Source organism: Oncorhynchus keta, chromosome 32 (assembly GCF_023373465.1).
Source record: "Oncorhynchus keta strain PuntledgeMale-10-30-2019 chromosome 32, Oket_V2, whole genome shotgun sequence".
Taxonomy (NCBI): domain Eukaryota; kingdom Metazoa; phylum Chordata; class Actinopteri; order Salmoniformes; family Salmonidae; genus Oncorhynchus; species Oncorhynchus keta.
In genome coordinates, this window is record NC_068452.1 from 35,415,255 (window position 1) to 35,434,835 (window position 19,581).

General features: G+C 47.8%; 1 protein-coding gene across 1 annotated transcript in view; it reads left to right on the plus strand.

The window, feature by feature from the left end:
- The window catches only part of ppap2d (phosphatidic acid phosphatase type 2D), a 43,145-nt gene extending 35,621 nt beyond the window's left edge, over positions 1 to 7,524 (plus strand). Inside the window, exons 3-6 of the mRNA XM_052491577.1 lie at positions 2,362 to 2,648; positions 3,099 to 3,156; positions 4,684 to 4,860; positions 5,782 to 7,524. Coding sequence (XP_052347537.1) covers positions 2,362 to 2,648; positions 3,099 to 3,156; positions 4,684 to 4,860; positions 5,782 to 5,883 — 624 coding nt within the window. The 3' untranslated portion in view covers positions 5,884 to 7,524. The remainder of the gene's footprint in view (positions 1 to 2,361; positions 2,649 to 3,098; positions 3,157 to 4,683; positions 4,861 to 5,781) is intronic.
- The last annotated feature ends 12,057 nt before the right edge of the window (positions 7,525 to 19,581 follow it).

Sequence of the window (19,581 nt, forward strand, 5' to 3'; positions counted from 1 at the left end):
ACTTTATCCTATCCTAGGTATTCCTTAAAGAGGTGGGGTTTCAGGTGTCTCCGGAAGGTGGTGATTGACTCCGCTGTCCTGGCGTCGTGAGGGAGTTTGTTCCACCATTGGGGGCCAGAGCAGCGAACAGTTTTGACTGGGCTGAGCGGGAACTGTACTTCCTCAGTGGTAGGGAGGCGAGCAGGCCAGAGGTGGATGAACGCAGTGCCCTTGTTTGGGTGTAGGGCCTGATCAGAGCCTGGAGGTACTGAGGTGCCGTTCCCCTCACAGCTCCGTAGGCAAGCACCATGGTCTTGTAGTGGATGCGAGCTTCAACTGGAAGCCAGTGGAGAGAGCGGAGGAGCGGGGTGACGTGAGAGAACTTGGGAAGGTTGAACACCAGACGGGCTGCGGCGTTCTGGATGAGTTGTAGGGGTTTAATGGCACAGGCGGGGAGCCCAGCCAACAGCGAGTTGCAGTAATCCAGACGGGAGATGACAAGTGCCTGGATTAGGACCTGCGCCGCTTCCTGTGTGAGGCAGGGTCGTACTCTGCGGATGTTGTAGAGCATGAACCTACAGGAACGGGCCACCGCCTTGATGTTAGTTGAGAACGACAGGGTGTTGTCCAGGATCACGCCAAGGTTCTTAGCGCTCTGGGAGGAGGACACAATGGAGTTGTCAACCGTGATGGCGAGATCATGGAACGGGCAGTCCTTCCCCGGGAGGAAGAGCAGCTCCGTCTTGCCGAGGTTCAGCTTGAGGTGGTGATCCGTCATCCACACTGATATGTCTGCCAGACATGCAGAGATGCGATTCACCACCTGGTCATCAGAAGGAGGAAAGGAGAAGATTAATTGTGTGTCGTCTGCATAGCAATGATAGGAGAGACCATGTGAGGTTATGACAGAGCCAAGTGACTTGGTGTATAGCGAGAATAGGAGAGGGCCTAGAACAGAGCCCTGGGGACACCAGTGGTGAGAGCGCGTGGTGAGGAGACAGATTCTCGCCACGCCACCTGGTAGGAGCGACCTGTCAGGTAGGACGCAATCCAAGCGTGGGCCGCGCCGGAGATGCCCAACTCGGAGGAGAGGGTGGAGAGGAGGATCTGATGGTTCACAGTATCGAAGGCAGCCGATAGGTCTAGAAGGATGAGAGCAGAGGAGAGAGAGTTAGCTTTAGCGGTGCGGAGCGCCTCCGTGATACAGAGAAGAGCAGTCTCAGTTGAATGACTAGTCTTGAAACCTGACTGATTTGGATCAAGAAGGTCATTCTGAGAGAGATAGCGGGAGAGCTGGCCAAGGACGGCACGTTCAAGAGTTTTGGAGAGAAAAGAAAGAAGGGATACTGGTCTGTAGTTGTTGACATCGGAGGGATCGAGTGTAGGTTTTTTCAGAAGGGGTGCAACTCTCGCTCTCTTGAAGACGGAAGGGACGTAGCCAGCGGTCAGGGATGAGTTGATGAGCGAGGTGAGGTAAGGGAGAAGGTCTCCGGAAATGGTCTGGAGAAGAGAGGAGGGGATAGGGTCGAGCGGGCAGGTTGTTGGGCGGCCGGCCGTCACAAGACGCGAGATTTCATCTGGAGAGAGAGGGGAGAAAGAGGTCAGAGCACCGGGTAGGGCAGTGTGAGCAGAACCAGCGGTGTCGTTTGACTTAGCAAACGAGGATCGGATGTCATCGACCTTCTTTTCAAAATGGTTGACGAAGTCATCTGCAGAGAGGGAGGAGGGGGGGGAGGGGGAGGAGGATTCAGAGTATATACACATGACATACTATCTTACACACTGTAGGATCTTACTGAGTATATACACATGACATACTATCTTACACACTGTAGGATCTTACTGAGTATATACACATGACATACTATCACCACTTACACACTGTAGGATCTTACTGAGTATATACACATGACATACTATCACCACTTACACACTGTAGGATCTTACTGAGTATATACACATGACATACTATCTTACACACTGTAGGATCTTACTGAGTATATACACATGACATACTATCTTACACACTGTAGGATCTTACTGAGTATATACACATGACATACTATCTTACACACTGTAGGATCTTACTGAGTATATACACATGACATACTATCTTACACACTGTAGGATATTACTGAGTATATATACACATGACATACTATCTTACACACTCACTGTAAGCAGACAAGAGGTTCACCTGGAAGTAGATGTATTTATGAGCCATTCAATATTTAGCCTTTATTTAGTCAGGTCATTGAAAAAACCTTCTCTTTTACAATACGCTGTGAAAGTGTAGCGTCGTTTTTCTACCGGTATCTAGCGCAGCTTTTTTCCGAAGAGGACTGATTCTAACTCTTGTTCCTCCTCTTCTTCCCTGGCCAGATTGCGCTGGGCGAGTGTTATCGGGTTCGATTTCGTGAGGTGCAATCACGGGCCTTCGTGCGCAACCTCTACGTGTCCTGCCTCTATAAGGAGCTGGGAAGCTTCCTGTTCGGCTGCTGCGTGGGCCAATCATTGACCAACATGGCCAAGCTGAGTGTGGGGCGCCTGCGACCTAACTTCCTGTCGGTGTGCAACGTGACATACGCCTCGCTCAACTGTGTCCCCGGCTCCTACGTGGCCCAGGTCACCTGCAGGCAGCCCAAACACAAGATGGTGGAGGAGGCCAGGTCAGTACCGAGAGAGACGCCTTCCCTATTCACACTATAGGGCCAGGCCTGGCCAAACTGAGCTGGCCTGGTTACACACCCACCATAGTTGCTGGAACCGTGCAGGAAAGGACAATGTGAAAATAAATATCACAACTAGCACTGTGCAGTTCTGGTTGGTCCTGTAATGTGAATCAAGCTTCAGTGTATCAGAGTTGGGCTCAATTTGAGCTCAATTCCTGTCAGTTGGATTGGATATGAGATTTTTCCATTTTTATGCAATCCTGAAAAGTCATGCACTGACTGGAATTGAGATGGAATAGACCCAAACTCCGCTAGTCTAGTCAAAGTGAAAGTCTGTCTTTGTGAGAAACTATTGGTATGTTTATTACCATAGATTGAGATGGAGCAATATTGACACTAGATAACTGGGTTAATGAATGACATCCCTGTTATCCCTTTATCTTTCAGGAAGTCCTTTTTCTCTGGCCATTCCTCTTTTGCCATGTACACCATGCTCTACCTGGCGGTAAGTGTCACTGGCAATTGGAGAGACACACACACACACACACACACACACACTTGCACGTGCCTGTGGCGACAAAGAACAGCACACCTGCCAAGTAACGTTTATACACTTGAAGTCACCTGCTTTAGCTGGGATTACTACAGATTAGTTGAAGGAAGGAAAGAATGATCGTTGACAGTTTTAACTTTCACTGTAATTATGAAAGAAGATATTGGACACTTTGTCCCTGTAGAGATGGAGTGCACACTCACTCACACACATACTCACAAACACTCACATACATTCATGCACACTCACATACACACACTGTACATGCAAACTCTGAGAAAGACAACTTTTCAAAAGCCGTCCTGCCTGAAATGAAAAGGGAGAGGGAGGAAGTTTTCCACAGGGAACATGAATAGAGGTAGAGATGTAGAGCAGACAGAGCACTCCTTGTTTGGGGGGGTGCTGAGAGATCCACAGGCTTCTTTCAACAAGAGAACCCCACTCCCCTCCTCTCTCTCTACTGGACCATTGGTGAGGAACACATTGTGGGGTGAGAAATGACAGAGGAAGACAAAAGCCCATAATGGCTCATGCATTTGTTCCCATAATGTATTCATTCACATTATAAATGGAATTCCTCCACTTCATTAAGTCTCCAATGGTCCGGAATATGACTGGAATAATCGCAAAACTATTTACGGGAAATATATATGAAACTCATTCAATTTCAATGTGATAAAAGGAGAGGATTCACCATTCAAAAACATTGTTAATAGATTTCTCAGGTCCTCCCCTCCTCACCCCCACTTAGGGACAGAGAGAAAGAGGGAGAGAAAGAGACTGAGGCATTGAGAGCAGTTGAGTGTCCTGAGAAAAACAAGGGGCCTCATTCTTCATTCTGTCTCCTCTTCTCCCTCTCTTCTCCCTCTATCTTCCCTCCATCCCGTCTGTGGCTTCCTGGCGTATAGCTAGTACTACTACTGCAGACTGACTGTGTCCTTTAGAATCCATGGGACCTGCAGCGACATGCAACCAGGGCCCTGGGCCAGCTGCTGGGGTTGGAGGGCAAGAAGACTGACACCTGCTTCCAGCTCCCCTCTCCTCCTCCGGAATATGTTCCACATGTTCCAGTGACAGGCCCAGGCCTGGCAGCAGTCACCTCAGAAACAGCACCATGCATCTCTACAGTTAACCCCTGACCCCTCAGTCAGTTTCTGTCTGGTCCCTGACTGACAGACACTCCTCCTCTATTGTAGTAATGATGGGGCTTGGAGGGCAAGAATGATGGAGGAGAGGTTTATTAGGGTGCTGAGCCCAGTGTGGATGGACTAATGCCAGGTCCTCTTCCTCACCCTCTAGATGTGTGTGTGTTAACTGTGTTTAATGTACCATGTGACCAGATCACTGTGGAAAGAACCAACTACGCTGCAGTTTATGCACACACACAGACGCATGCAAAAATGCATGAGAGGGCCTGCACACACACACACTTCTCATATTTGAAGGCTCTGATCATGTGACGCTGCTCTTCTTCTCCAGTTCTACCTGCAGGCGCGGTTGTCATGGCGAGGGGCTCGTCTGCTGCGCCCGCTGCTACAGTTCCTGCTGGTGATGATAGCCGTGTACACCGGGCTGAGCCGCATCTCTGACTACCGCCACCACCCCACTGACGTGATCACCGGCTTCATCCAGGGAGGCCTCACCGCCTACTGGGTGGTAAGTGTCTGTCTCTCCCCTCCCTCTGGCTCTATGGAGCTGTGGGATTGGGAACAAATGTGTTGATGTATGATCTCCTATGTCAGTCAGGCTTACAGGATGAAATAATGTCAACCATGCCTGCCTAAACAATAACAGGGCATCATGTCCTATCTATCTGCCTGTACAATCTGTATTTATCTATCTGCCTATACAATCTGTATTTGTCTCATTCAGTCCCTATATGGTGGGATCTCATCTGGGTCAGGCTGAGCTGTATAACCAGTCTCTCTGGCGGTTGGGATATCTGTCTTATGTTGGACGGATTCTCTTGGTTGCCTTTGTGTGTTTGACGGACAGTGTTCCATCTCTATGTATCTGTGTTTGACGGACAGTGTTCCATCTCTATGTATCTGTGTTTGACGGACAGTGTTCCATCTCTATGTATCTGTGTTTGACGGACAGTGTTCCATCTCTATGTATCTGTGTTTGACGGACAGTGTTCCATCTCTATGTATCTGTGTTTGACGAACAGTGTTCCATCTCTATGTATCTGTGTTTGACGGACAGTGTTCCATCTCTATGTATCTGTGTTTGACGGACAGTGTTCCATCTCTATGTATCTGTGTTTGACGGACAGTGTTCCATCTCTATGTATCTGTGTTTGACGGACAGTGTTCCATCTCTATGTATCTGTGTTTGACGGACAGTGTTCCATCTCTATGTATCTGTGTTTGACGGACAGTGTTCCATCTCTATGTATCTGTGTTTGACGGACAGTGTTCCATCTCTATGTATCTGTGTTTGACGGACAGTGTTCCATCTCTATGTATCTGTGTTTGACGGACAGTGTTCCATCTCTATGTATCTGTGTTTGACGGACAGTGTTCCATCTCTATGTATCTGTGTTTGACGGATAGTGTTTGATCTGTGTCTCTCCAGGCCTTCTATATTTCCTCCATGTTTAAGAACAACCGTCCAGAACTGTCTCCCACCAGCATGTCTCTGGAGAGCCCCCTGTCCAGCCAACAGACCGTCTGCTAGCACCACCTGCCCCAACACACCCCTCCTCACCTACCTGGACGGATGGGAGAAAAGACAGAAAGAGAGAGAGAGGGAGAGACAGTCAGATAGCAGAGGTGTGCAGCACATGGAGGGACAGGGAGGGAGACAAGGTGTGTGAAAAGGAAGGGGGATGAGATAAGAGGTAGAGCAGGTAAAGAGCGTTCTAGCAAGTACACACATGTTCTGATGAATACGTCAAGACACGCACGCACACGTAGTGCCACCTCTCTCTCTCTCACTAACACACACTACCATCTAACACACACACACACACACACCAAATCACTGTAGAGTACAACCCGTCCACATGGAGATATGCATAGTAATTTTACAGATATTTTGTATATGAAAAACGACAAATGTCTATTTTTCAAATGAGAGTCGTAGATGAAGCTGCTAATGATAATGATTTTTTCCTGTTCTAAGTAGAATATGTTTTATATGTGATGGTGGTTAGTGGGCCGTGCATTAGGTTAGCTCTCACAAACACACGGTCAGTCAGTGTCTCTAAATTATCTTCATTGGTCGTCATTTCGTTGGTCATCCTCTGATGACATCATCAGCTGGACTCCACGTCTCATTGACGTCCCCTGACTCTAATTCTGTGGATGTCTCATTGACGTCCCCTGACTCTAATTCTGTGGATGTCTCATTGACGTCCCCTCACTCTAATTCTGTGGATGTCTCATTGTGTGAAACGAGACAGTCAGAACTGAACTGTTATTTCAGACCTCTACATGGAACAACAGCGCTGCATGGAGTGACAAACCCTGGCAACCAATAAGGAAGGAGCACTGGCCTCGTGTGCCCTCTTTACCAGTACCCTCTCATCCTTCACCCTCTAACTACACAGCAACTAATAGAGGATGGACAAAGACAAAGGAGAACACTTTGTATTAAACCAAGTATCTTAACTTCAGTTACCCAGGAGTGATAGGGTGGAAATCTGCTTTGCCCAGGTTACGTCCCCTCCCCTTCACTCCCACGCTTTTCCATGTCTGTACTCTGTACTAACCACTTATTACTGTGTCTCAGAGGCGGAGCTATGACTGAACCCTGTAACCTTTGACCTATTACCCTGACCACTGAGCTGCACCTTGAGTTATGCCACTCGCACAGGGGAGCCAAAATGGCTGCCTCGTGTTGCCTATGGCAGAGGTCCCCTGTATATTCCTATTAATAGCACTTGAACTACATAATGGAACCTATTCTGATAGTATAATTGATATTATATATATTTTATCTCAAGTTTGAATAATCAGTGTTTTATTTCTCTTAATATGTCACTCTCATACGGTATATGTTTTAGTTTTTTTCCAAATTATAATTATTCAAATTGAATGTAAATAGATATGTCTTTTTTATAAACCACACAGAATTTCAAAAGTATTATTAGTGCCATTTTTGGACAGTTTTTTTATGTGTTATGTGTCTGTGTTGTTGATCAGGTACGCAGAGTTGTTGTTATTGTCATAATGACTAGACTGAGCCAGAGCTATTATCAGAAAGCTATTTCTTGTTTCCAGTTTTTTTCTTATTTTTCCCCTGTGAATGCCAGAATGGCTGAAAATAACCACTGTACTCAAAAAACCAAACCAATAAAATGAATGTTGAATCTTTTGACCTCCTATTGTCCACTGATATTCCTTAATGTCTCACACACTTTTTTTCTTTCTGCACAGAAACAATGTTTGTCGTCTGACTGTTTATATGCTCAACAAAGTAAAGAATCAGTTGTTCGTCACACACATGACCAGTAAGTAAGTGCAAGCTTAGTTCAGGAGAAGTTAGAGGGGAAACCGAGAGCAACAAAAAATATTGAATTCTAAAGTCACGAGTGACTTCACCTCTAGTTTCTGACTGGGAAAGAACCCACCTACTTTCTCCCTCCACCACCCTGCTCTCCTTTCTCCCTCCCTTCTCTACCTCCCTCTCTCTTTCAATCCTTTTGGAGTGCAGCAGAGCGCGCTGGGCTTTTTGGGGATCATGCTGCCATGGCGATGCCTGGCTAGATAGTGGGCTGGGGAGGTGGAGGCCTTTTTATTTATTATCTTTCTTTTCCAATCCACTTCCTGGCTGAGTGAGGAGAATAAAAGGCAGCTGAGATCAGTAATGGGTGTGTATGGAGGTGAGGAGAGGGGAGGGCTGGCATGCAGCAGGAGAACAGGATGAAGGGAGAAGCTGGGGTTCAGTAATGAAGGGAAGGAGTAATGGGTGTGTATGGATGTGAGGAAAGGGGAGGGCTGGCATGCAGCAGGAGAACAGGATGAAGGGAGAAGCTGGGGTTCAGTAATGAAGGGAATGAGTAATGGGTGTGTATGGAGGTGAGGAGAGGGGAGGGCTGGCATGCAGCAGGAGAACAGGATGAAGGGAGAAGCTGGGGTTCAGTAATGAAGGGAAGGAGTAATGGGTGTGTATGGATGTGAGGAAAGGGGAGGGCTGGCATGCAGCAGGAGAACAGGATGAAGGGAGAAGCTGGGGTTCAGTAATGAAGGGAAGGAGTAATGGGTGTGTATGGAGGTGAGGAGAGGGGAGGGCTGGCATGCAGCAGGAGAACAGGATGAAGGGAGAAGCTGGTGTTCAGTAATGAAGGGAAGGAGTAATGGGTGTATGGAGGTGAGGAGAGGGGAGGGCTGGCATGCAGCAGGAGAACAGGATGAAGGGAGAAGCTGGGGTTCAGTAATGAAGGGAATGAGTAATGGGTGTATGGAGGTGAGGAAAGGGGAGGGCTGGCATGCAGCAGGAGAACAGGATGAAGGGAGAAGCTGGGGTTCAGTAATGAAGGGAAGGAGTAATGGGTGTGTATGGAGGTGAGGAAAGGGGAGGGCTGGCATGCAGCAGGAGAACAGGATGAAGGGAGAAGCTGGGGTTCAGTAATGAAGGAAAGGAGTAATGGGTGTGTATGGAGGTGAGGAGAGGGGAGGGCTGGCATGCAGCGGGAGAACAGGATGAAGGGAGAAGCTGGGGTTCAGTAATGAAGGGAAGGAGTAATGGGTGTATGGAGGTGAGGAGAGGGGAGGGCTGGCATGCAGCAGGAGAACAGGATGAAGGGAGAAGCTGGGGTTCAGTAATGAAGGGAATGAGTAATGGGTGTATGGAGGTGAGGAGAGGGGAGGGCTGGCATGCAGCAGGAGAACAGGATGAAGGGAGAAGCTGGGGTTCAGTAATGAAGGGAAGGAGTAATGGGTGTGTATGGAGGTGAGGAAAGGGGAGGGCTGGCATGCAGCAGGAGAACAGGATGAAGGGAGAAGCTGGGGTTCAGTAATGAAGGAAAGGAGTAATGGGTGTGTATGGAGGTGAGGAGAGGGGAGGGCTGGCATGCAGCGGGAGAACAGGATGAAGGGAGAAGCTGGGGTTCAGTAATGAAGGGAAGGAGTAATGGGTGTGTGGAGGTGAGGAAAGGGGAGGGCTGGCATGCAGCAGGAGAACAGGATGAAGGGAGAAGCTGGGGTTCAGTAATGAAGGGAATGAGTAATGGGTGTGTATGGAGGTGAGGAAAGGGGAGGGCTGGCATGCAGCAGGAGAACAGGATGAAGGGAGAAGCTGGGGTTCAGTAATGAAGGAAAGGAGTAATGGGTGTGTATGGAGGTGAGGAGAGGGGAGGGCTGGCATGCAGCGGGAGAACAGGATGAAGGGAGAAGCTGGGGTTCAGTAATGAAGGGAAGGAGTAATGGGTGTGTATGGAGGTGAGGAAAGGGGAGGGCTGGCATGCAGCAGGAGAACAGGATGAAGGGAGAAGCTGGGGTTCAGTAATGAAGGGAAGGAGTAATGGGTGTGTATGGAGGTGAGGAAAGGGGAGGGCTGGCATGCAGCAGGAGAACAGGATGAAGGGAGAAGCTGGGGTTCAGTAATGAAGGGAAGGAGTAATGGAGCAGTTGGCAGTGGGGAAGGGGTGACGGGGGGGAGAGAAGGAGGAGGGATTTGGGTGTGGGGCTTCGGGCTGGGAAGGAATGTGACTGTGGTTGTCAGGCCTGTTTTGTGTCAATACTGTTACTAAGAGACACATTTAATTCCTTAGCACTGTAAATGCCTGCGCTTGTGAAGATGTTGTTGTCTATCTGTTTTTGTCTAGGTCATCATTGTGTGTGTGTGTTTTCTTTTTGAGTGAGCAGGAGAGAAGAGTAGATGCTCTACTAAGCTTACAACACAGCTTTTCAAACATGACATCTTGATTGCTCCGTAGATGTCTTCCTTGGTGACCCTTTGACCTTGTTCAAATGAATGGGATTGACAAGAGGAGGCCAATTCTCCCTCCAGTCCATAGAGCAGAGAGGCCAGACTAATTGAGGCGTGTGTCCTGTCTATCTGAAAGGTCCCACTAGTTCCAGCCCTCTCCACTGTGTGAGTTGTGGCTGTAGTTTAGTATACACATACAACAGTAGCCCCAGCCGGCCTGTGGTCATTTAGATGAGGCTGATTGAGCACTAATCTCAGCCTGTAAAACACATTACCGTCTCCACGCTCCACTCTTCCCCATACTGAGGGCTGGGGAATTCGTTTGATAAGACATTTGTTTTTCAGATAAAATACAGGTCTAAAAACAGAATCTTTCCATGGGCGGATGTTACGGCGGGCGATCAGAATCAATGGTGTGGAGGTAGGGAACCCTGTGATGGGTTACTACTGCAGGCAGGCTGGCAGGCAGACAGACGGGCACGTAGCTCACCTGCATACCTGTCTAGTGGAGGTGGAGAGGACACCTGTATCATACCTGCTGTCTGCCTATCATACTATCAGATGGGATAACATCACCCAGGCATTTAAAACTCCCCCACCAGGCTTCCTTTGAGGGCTTCTTTCTGGTAATGTAATGACCAAGAAACTTCTACAGTCCGCCAAATACTGCTCATTATAAGGCACAGTTTCAAGCAGCTTACTGTTGTACATTGAATCAACAGTGGAGAAAGAGGAGCTATTTCTTCTTTGCATATAATCCCAGGGTCGGTCTCCATGGCATTACAGACATAGCCTCTGGATTGGAATTTAGTGGGGTTCTTATCCCTCTGCAGCTCAATTCTTGATAGAATTAAAAGGGATTAATGGGCTCTTTAGTATGCTTGAGTTGAGACCTGCTGCTGCTCAGCTCCATTAGACTGAATATTCCTCCATATACTCCATCTATCCCAGCAATGACAGTTTGGGAATGCTGCAGCCATTAAGACCTGAGACTTGAGAGCAGAGCAGAGCGGGCACATTGTGTCCTGACTCCTGATACAGGCCTGTGAAAGGCATTAGTCTCTCTATGCTCCAGCAACACAGCGCTAGATAAATCTGCCTTCATCATGCTGCACCGAGGGGATTAGACCAGGCCAGATCATTTGGTATGCAGAAAGAGAAGAAAACACCCCAAACGGTGCCAGAAATAGCTTTTCGAGCCCTCAGGGTGGACGTGCGTCAGGTCTGCGATGGCAATTAGTGTGACGTGGAAACTCTGCAGATGGTGTGTGTGTAGTCTCTGACACGTAGCATCACACACCCCACCTGCATACTCAACCCACTGGACGACCACATGCCTCAGAGTCCACACCAGTATGATATATCTGATGGGGATAGTATCATAGCGTGGGCATTTGGGCACGGCCACACCGCCTCCACGATAGCCGTTTTGGCAAGGATGGACCCAAAGCGGGGTGGAGGGGGAGCTTTTGTAATCGTTGAATATTGATGAGTGAAGTTGCAGTTTTTTTGCATATTAGGATCCCACCGTTGAGTGTTTCATTTGTGGGAGAGACAGACTGGTAAAAAATATTCAATCTCAACATTATCAATTTAGCAGCTTCCCAAAACACATTTTTGGACATGGCTGCTGTGCCAGCCCAAACAATACAGTATGCAGCAGGAAAGATGAACTATAGTATTGCCTTTCCTGTTCGCTGCCAAGCCTTTAAACTTAACAAGGATTGTAACCTTTATCTAGCATTTCAGTATTTGATATGTAAATAATCCCTATTTCAAATATTGTTGCATGGCAGCAGTTGTGGCCCTTGGGGCCTGGGATGTGTAATAAACACAGCCTAACTCTGAGGACGGTAATAACACCACAGGCCCCTATTTACCTACCTGGAAGTCATTCTGTCGGATGTATATGGCTGCTCAATGTGTGGATGTTATTTTACAGTGTCTGACGGTGTGAAACAGAACGCTCCCGGGTACATTACCCTGAGGGTGGTACGCTGTCAAGTGCTACCACTATCTATGTCAAGGTTATCGGGGCCACTTTGACCCCTCAGTTCACACATGAACATAAACAGCTAGATTAGTCCCGACAGGTAAGAATGTCTAAAGGTTCCTAAGGAATGTGTTGGACTATGACAAAACATGGAGCTAAAAAACAATGTTATCTGTAGGACAGAGACAAGACACCATGTTGATAGAGAAATCAAGCAATGTGTTTATACTGTACGGTCTAAAGGATGAGAGACTACATGTCTGGTGGCTGGGAGGGTGGGTGTGTGTGTGTATGTGTCTGCATGCCTGTGGGTGTGTGTTTGTGTTTACGTACTCAAGTGCATGCATGCTTGTGTGTATATACTATACGCCAGGCATTGTGGGTCGTTAAGGACAGATTGGAATGTGAAAACAAGGGCTGGAGAGTGAAAACAGGGTAAGGAACAGTGAGGTGTCGGGGACGAGGGAGGAGAGACAAACCAACCATCTGGGTCCCAGGGTCAGGGTCAGTCCACAGAGCCTCACACTCCCTCACACTCTGACATGTTACCATGACATGACACTCAGTGCCTGTATCTCAAATGGCACCCCATTCCCCAAGGCCCAGGCCAAAAGTAGTGCACTAGGTAGGGAATAGGGTGCACTTGAGACACATCCAGGGTCTGTTTATAGAGGCTGAAGAGCCATGTAGAGTAACAGATGTATCTGCTCTGCAGTTCTCCATTTCTCTGCACTTAGTCATCTGCAGTCTGCCAGCGATGAGCTGACACTGGACCAGTCCATTTTAGAGAATGTCTGCAAACAATTATGTCGTTGACGTTGACATAATGGCTTTCCCGTATTGTTGCTGTTGCGTGGTGCTGTGAGATGTTTTTTTGGGTCATACAGTGTGTCAACTATTACAAAGAATTGTAGTACAATGTGTGTGTGTGGTGTGTTTGAGACTGCGCATGTTTGTACAGTGTGTGTGTGTACAGTATGTGTGTGGTGTCAGTGATGGGGAGGAAGGTGGTATCAGTGCAGTGGTTGTACCAGTAATTCCTCTCCCGTGTTCACAGCTGAAACAACAAGGAGGACTGGACAACCTAGTGGGGTTGAGGCCACAGGGACCAACGTGTGTATGTGAGAGAGTGTGTGTATGTCTTGGCAATGAGTTAAGCCAAGATGTAGGAATGGCTTGGATACACAAGGTGTTGTCACGCTGAGCGCTGATACAAGACAAAGACAAAAATCAGTGTTAAAATGCGGTGACATCCACACGCATGAACCACTTATATTATCTCTGTCCTCATTAGAACAGTGGCAAACCAACCACTTCGTTTCTATACTTCTCTCAAACTGTACAGCCTGCTTATAACACCCTATTCTAAAGTAGGTGTACAGGCACACTAGGCCAAAGGTCACAGGATGTGAGTGTAAACAGCTATTGCAGTAATTGGCCCATTGACAGAATGACACGGTCTCACAGCGATCCGTCTGCCTGCTGTGACCATGGTTATTAGTGTGACCCGAGGGTGTTGAGTTATGACAACGTCTCTCTTGTAGTTACTGTTCCTCTTCCCTTTGGTGGCCAGTGATGGATGGAGAAACTGATGTCGGGAATCCTCTGGAAACCTCCGCAATCACCGGAAATGATGAGGAATGATGAGGAATGATGACAGCCGTATGGAAGCATTCCAGGCACCAGGAGGAGCCTGCCTGTCTGGGCAGCACTTCCAGCCACCCTCGCTCCCTCTCTTGGCCTCGTGTTCCAACTTCCATCCGTGACGTGTGCTGACCTGACCCCCTCCATTCAGGTGAGTACCTGAGCACCTCACTGATCCCGCGGGACAGTAGAGGATAGACAATGGTTTATCCCAACAAAGCCTATGTTTATTTAAGAGCACGGCTCACCCAAATGTGGACAGCTTAAGAGCTGGGTTCCTTCCATACATAAACATGGGAGTGAGAGAGAAGAAGGACATTCCCATTCCAGGTCGTTAATAACACTGTTACTTCTGCTCCCCTTTCCCAATCTCTGGTGTCCGTCAGTCATCGGTGGTGAGGTAGCTAGCTGGCTTTAGTAGTGAAGTAGAGGAAGCAGTGCACACCAGGGTAAGGCAATTATACAGTACAAAGGAAGGAAAACAACCTGTAGAGAGAGTTTGTAACCTGATGTGAGTTTTGTCCTGATATTTACTTCCACCACATGAGTGCAGCGCACAGTAACAATACATTCTCTGACCTGGAGTGTTGTGTGTTTGAGCGATTGTACGCTACGTATGTTTGGCTGTATGGGAGTGTGTGTGTGTGTTTGGGGACTTCAGAAATACACACGGTGCTGCCTGTGTGAAATCCTGATTGTTTCTGAGGATTATCCTTCACAATACTGAGCTTTATCAGAAGGGCCAGTACTGGTGTAACAAGACCCTCTTTACCCTGGGTTCACTGAGCGAAGGAACAGAACTAGAGCCCACGCCAACAACGCTCAACAAGGGAAGAGGGAGAAGGTAGAGGAAGAAGAGGGGTAGCGAGAGGGGGAAGAGAGTTGTAGAGAGAGAGTAAAGGGGAGAAAAGAGAGGATAGGAGAATGATAGAGAGAGGGGAGAAGGATAAGAACAGAGAAAGGGAGAGAGAGAGAAGTGTAGATGAGATGAGAGAGAAAGAAGAGGTGGAGAGAGAGGGAGAGAGAGTAAAGGTGAGAGAGGAGAGGAGAATGATAGAGAGAGGGGAGAAGAAGGATAAGAACAGAGAAAGGGAGAGAGAGAGAAGTGTAGATGAGAGAGAAAGAAGAGGAGGAGAGAGAGAGTGTAAAAGGGAGAAAATAGAGGAGGAGAATGGGAGAGGAAGGATGAGAACAGGGAGAAAGGGACAGAGCGAAGTGTAGATGAGAGAGAAAGAAGAGGTGGAGAGAGAGAGTGTAAAAGGGAGACGATAGAGGAGGAGATTGGGAGAGGATGGATGAGAACAGGGAGAAAGAGAAGGGGAGAAGAGAGAGGGGGTAAAAGGGAGACGATAGAGGAGGAGATTGGGAGAGGATGGATGAGAACAGAGAGAAAGAGAAGGGGAGAAGAGAGAGAGTGTAAAAGGGAGACGATAGAGGAGGATAATGGGAGAGGATGGATGAGAACAGAGAGAAAGAGAAGGGGAGAAGAGAGAGGGGGAAAACAACACAAAAAGAGAGAGTTTAACAAGTTTACCTCAAGGCAGCGGTTCAGAAAGAGTGATTTCTTTGTTTGACAGAGATCCCTCTCAGGAGATTCTTCTCTGGATAACGGATTCATAGGGGCTGTCCAAGTGACTTGCTACGGTTGTGCAATACGTGACCTTACTGTACGTGAATAAGCAGTGCATCACTGTGACATAGTACAGGAAATGACTGTGACATGAGTAGCCTATACTACATTCAGTTCCTGTAATCAATGCACGTGAGGATAGGCCCCTGGGCACACAAAGCACACACACACACACACACACACACACACACACACACACACACACACACACACACACACACACACACACACACACACACACACACACACACACACACACACACACACACACACACACACACACACACACACACACACACACACACACACACACACACACACACACACACACACACACACACACACACACACACACACACACACACACACACACACACACACACACACACACACACACACACAGGTTGTCTTGGATGTCTCAGATCAGGGTGTGAGGGAGAGGTGGTCAATGTGCTTGATGTGATTGTTTTATTCCCTCTCCTTTATAAGACTTTCTCAGAGAGCTCAGGTTGCTCTGCTTCATCGCTGCATTGAGAGAGAGAGTTGTGGTTTTTGAAAGGGCGGGGGTGTATGGCTCGGTTTAGAAGAGGCTGAGAAATGGGAAAGGGGGATGAGGTATGGGGATTTGTGGGTTAGCATATTCTCATACCACCTCCACCCGTAGTACCCTTAAATAGCTCTATGACTATGTAATGAACTTTATTTTGTGAGTCTTACATTAATCTAGACATGTAGGATACATACTAACTACATGGTGTGTGTATGAAAGTACATTTAGCATGTTTATGTGTAGTACAGTGTGATTACTGTTGGCCACAGCACAGACAAGGTTAAAGCTCTACAACACAGACCTGGTTAGAGCTCCACAGCACAGACCCAGTTAGAGCTCTATAACACAGACCCGGTTAGAGCTCTACAACACAGACCCGGTTAGAGCTCTATAAAACAGACCCGGTTAGAGCTCTACAACACAGACCTGGTTAGAGCTCCACAGCACAGACCCGGTTAGAGCTCTATAACACAGACCCGGTTAGAGCTCTACAACACAGACCCGGTTAGAGCTCTATAACACAGACCTGGTTAGAGCTCTACAACACAGACCTGGTTAGAGCTCCACAGCACAGACCTGGTTAGAACTCTACAAAACAGACCTGGTTAGAGCTCTACAACACAGACCTGGTTAGAGCTCTACAACACAGACCTGGTTAGAGCTCCACAACACAGACCTGGTTAGATCTCCACGGCACAGACCTGGTTAAATCCCTACAATACAGACCCGGTTAGAGCTCCAAAGCACTCACCTGGTTAGAACTCTACAACACAGACCCGGTTAGAGCTCCAAAGCACAGACCTGGTTAGAGCTCCACAACACAGACCTGGTTAGAGGTCTACAACACAGACCTGATTTGAGCTCTACAACACAGACCTGGTGTCACGAATCCCGCTTCCTGAGTCTGTGTTTGCCTGTGTTTCTGTCCTGGAGTGTGTTTCCGTTGTCCTGGAACGCACCCTGTCTGGTTGCTGGGGGAATTAGCTTGTTGGGAGATCGATGTTCACCCGCACCTGTATCCCATCAGTAATCTGCACACCTGTCCTGATCATCACCTCTCCCCTTCAAAAGCTCTGACCTGACATCCATTCCCTGCCGGATCGTTAGCCATGAACAGTATGTTGTGCCATAGTATCAGCCTCAAATTGGATAGAATTAGTTTTGTTGTTTTTTACGTATATTGCTTGCCTTAAACTTACCTCCGTTTGTTCTGTCTTCAGTTACTCACCTGGATAATTTACCCCATTCCCGCCTGGTCGTCGGAGGATTCCGCTACCCCATTGTATCCACCTATTTACTCCCATCAACTCACCACCGCTGCCCGCTACGCCACCTGGATATATCTACCCATTCACATTCACTTGTAAATAAATACTCACCTTCTTCCTACTCTCCTTGTCCTGGTCTGCTTCTGGGTTCGATTTTGAAAGAACGTGACACCTGGTTAGAGCTCCACAGCACAGACCTGGTTAGAACTCTACAACACAGACCTGGTTAGAGCTCCACGGCACAGACCTGGTTAAATCCCTACAATACAGACCCGGTTAGAGCACCAAAGCACACACCTGGTTAGAACTCTACAACACAGACCCGGTTAGAGCTCCAAAGCACAGACCTGGTTAGAGCTCCACAACACAGACCTGGTTAGAGGTCTACAACACAGACCTGGTTAGAACTCTACAACACAGACCTGGTTAGAGCTCCACGGCACAGACCTGGTTAAATCCCTACAATACAGACCCGGTTAGAGCACCAAAGCACACACCTGGTTAGAACTCTACAACACAGACCCGGTTAGAGCTCCAAAGCACAGACCTGGTTAGAGCTCCACAACACAGACCTGGTTAGAGGTCTACAACACAGACCTGGTTCGAGCTCGACAACATAGACCTGGTTAGAGCTCCACAACACAAACCTGGTTAGAACTCTACAATACAGACCTGGTTAGAGCTCTACAACACAGATCTGGTTAGAGCTCCACAACACAGACCTGGTTAGAGCTCTATAACACAGACTGGGTTAGAGCTCTACAATACAGACCTGGTTAGAGCTCTACAACACAGACCTGGTTAGAGGTCTACAACACAGACCTGGTTAGAGCTCTACAACACAGACCTGGTTAGAGCTCCACAACACAAACCTGGTTAGAACTCTACAATACAGACCTGGTTAGAGCTCGACAACACAGACCTGGTTAGAACTCTACAACTCAGACCTGGTTAGAACTCTACAACACAGACCTGGTTAGAGGTCTACAACACAGACCTGGTTAGAGCTCTACAACACAGATCTGGTTAGAGCTCTACAACACAGACCTGGTTAGAGCTCTATAACACAGACCTGGTTAGAGCTCTACAATACAGACCTGGTTAGAGCTCTACAACACAGACCTGGTTAGAGGTCTACAACACAGACCTGGTTAGAGCTCTACAACACAGACCTGGTTAGAGCTCCACAACACAAACCTGGTTAGAGCTCTACAACACAGACCTGGTTAGAGCTCTATAACACAGGCCTGGTTAGAACTCTACAATACAGACCTGGTTCGAGCTCGACAACATAGACCTGGTTAGAGCTCCACAACACAAACCTGGTTAGAACTCTACAATACAGACCTGGTTAGAGCTCTACAACACAGATCTGGTTAGAGCTCCACAACACAGACCTGGTTAGAGCTCTATAACACAGACCGGGTTAGAGCTCTACAATACAGACCTGGTTAGAGCTCTACAACACAGACCTGGTTAGAGGTCTACAACACAGACCTGGTTAGAGCTCTACAACACAGACCTGGTTAGAGCTCCACAACACAAACCTGGTTAGAGCTCTACAACACAGACCTGGTTAGAGCTCTATAACACAGGCCTGGTTAGAACTCTACAATACAGACCTGGTTCGAGCTCGACAACATAGACCTGGTTAGAGCTCCACAACACAGACCTGGTTAGAGCTCTATAACACAGACCGGGTTAGAGCTCTACAATACAGACCTGGTTAGAGCTCTACAACACAGACCTGGTTAGAGGTCTACAACACAGACCTGGTTAGAGCTCTACAACACAGACCTGGTTAGAGCTCCACAACACAAACCTGGTTAGAGCTCTACAACACAGACCTGGTTAGAGCTCTATAACACAGGCCTGGTTAGAACTCTACAACACAAACTTCTAGGCTTTTCTTAGCCTGAGTTCACAGTCTTCACACAGATCTAGGGTAGTGCTTTGGGGACTGTAACATCTACAGACCTATGTTATGTTCCTCATTCTCTGTCTCTGTCTTTCAGTCTCTCTGTCTTTCAGTCTCTCTGTCTGTCAGTCTCTCTGTCTGTCAGTCTCTCTGTCTGTCAGTCTCTGTCTTTCAGTCTCTCTGTCTGTCAGTCTCTCTGTCTCTCTGTCTTTCTGTCTCTCTGTCTGTCATGCGCTGACCAACTGGCAAGTGTCTTCACTGACATTTTCAATCTCTCCCTGTCTGAGTCTGTAATACCAACATGTTTCAAGCAGACCACCATAGTCCATGTGCCCAAGAACACTAAGGTAACCCGCCTAAACGACTACCGAGCCTTAGCACTCACGTCTGTAGCCACGAAGTGCTTTGAAAGCCTGGCCATGGCTCACATCAACACCATCATCCCAGAAACCCTAGACCCACTCCAATTTGCATACCGCCCTAACAGATCCACAGATG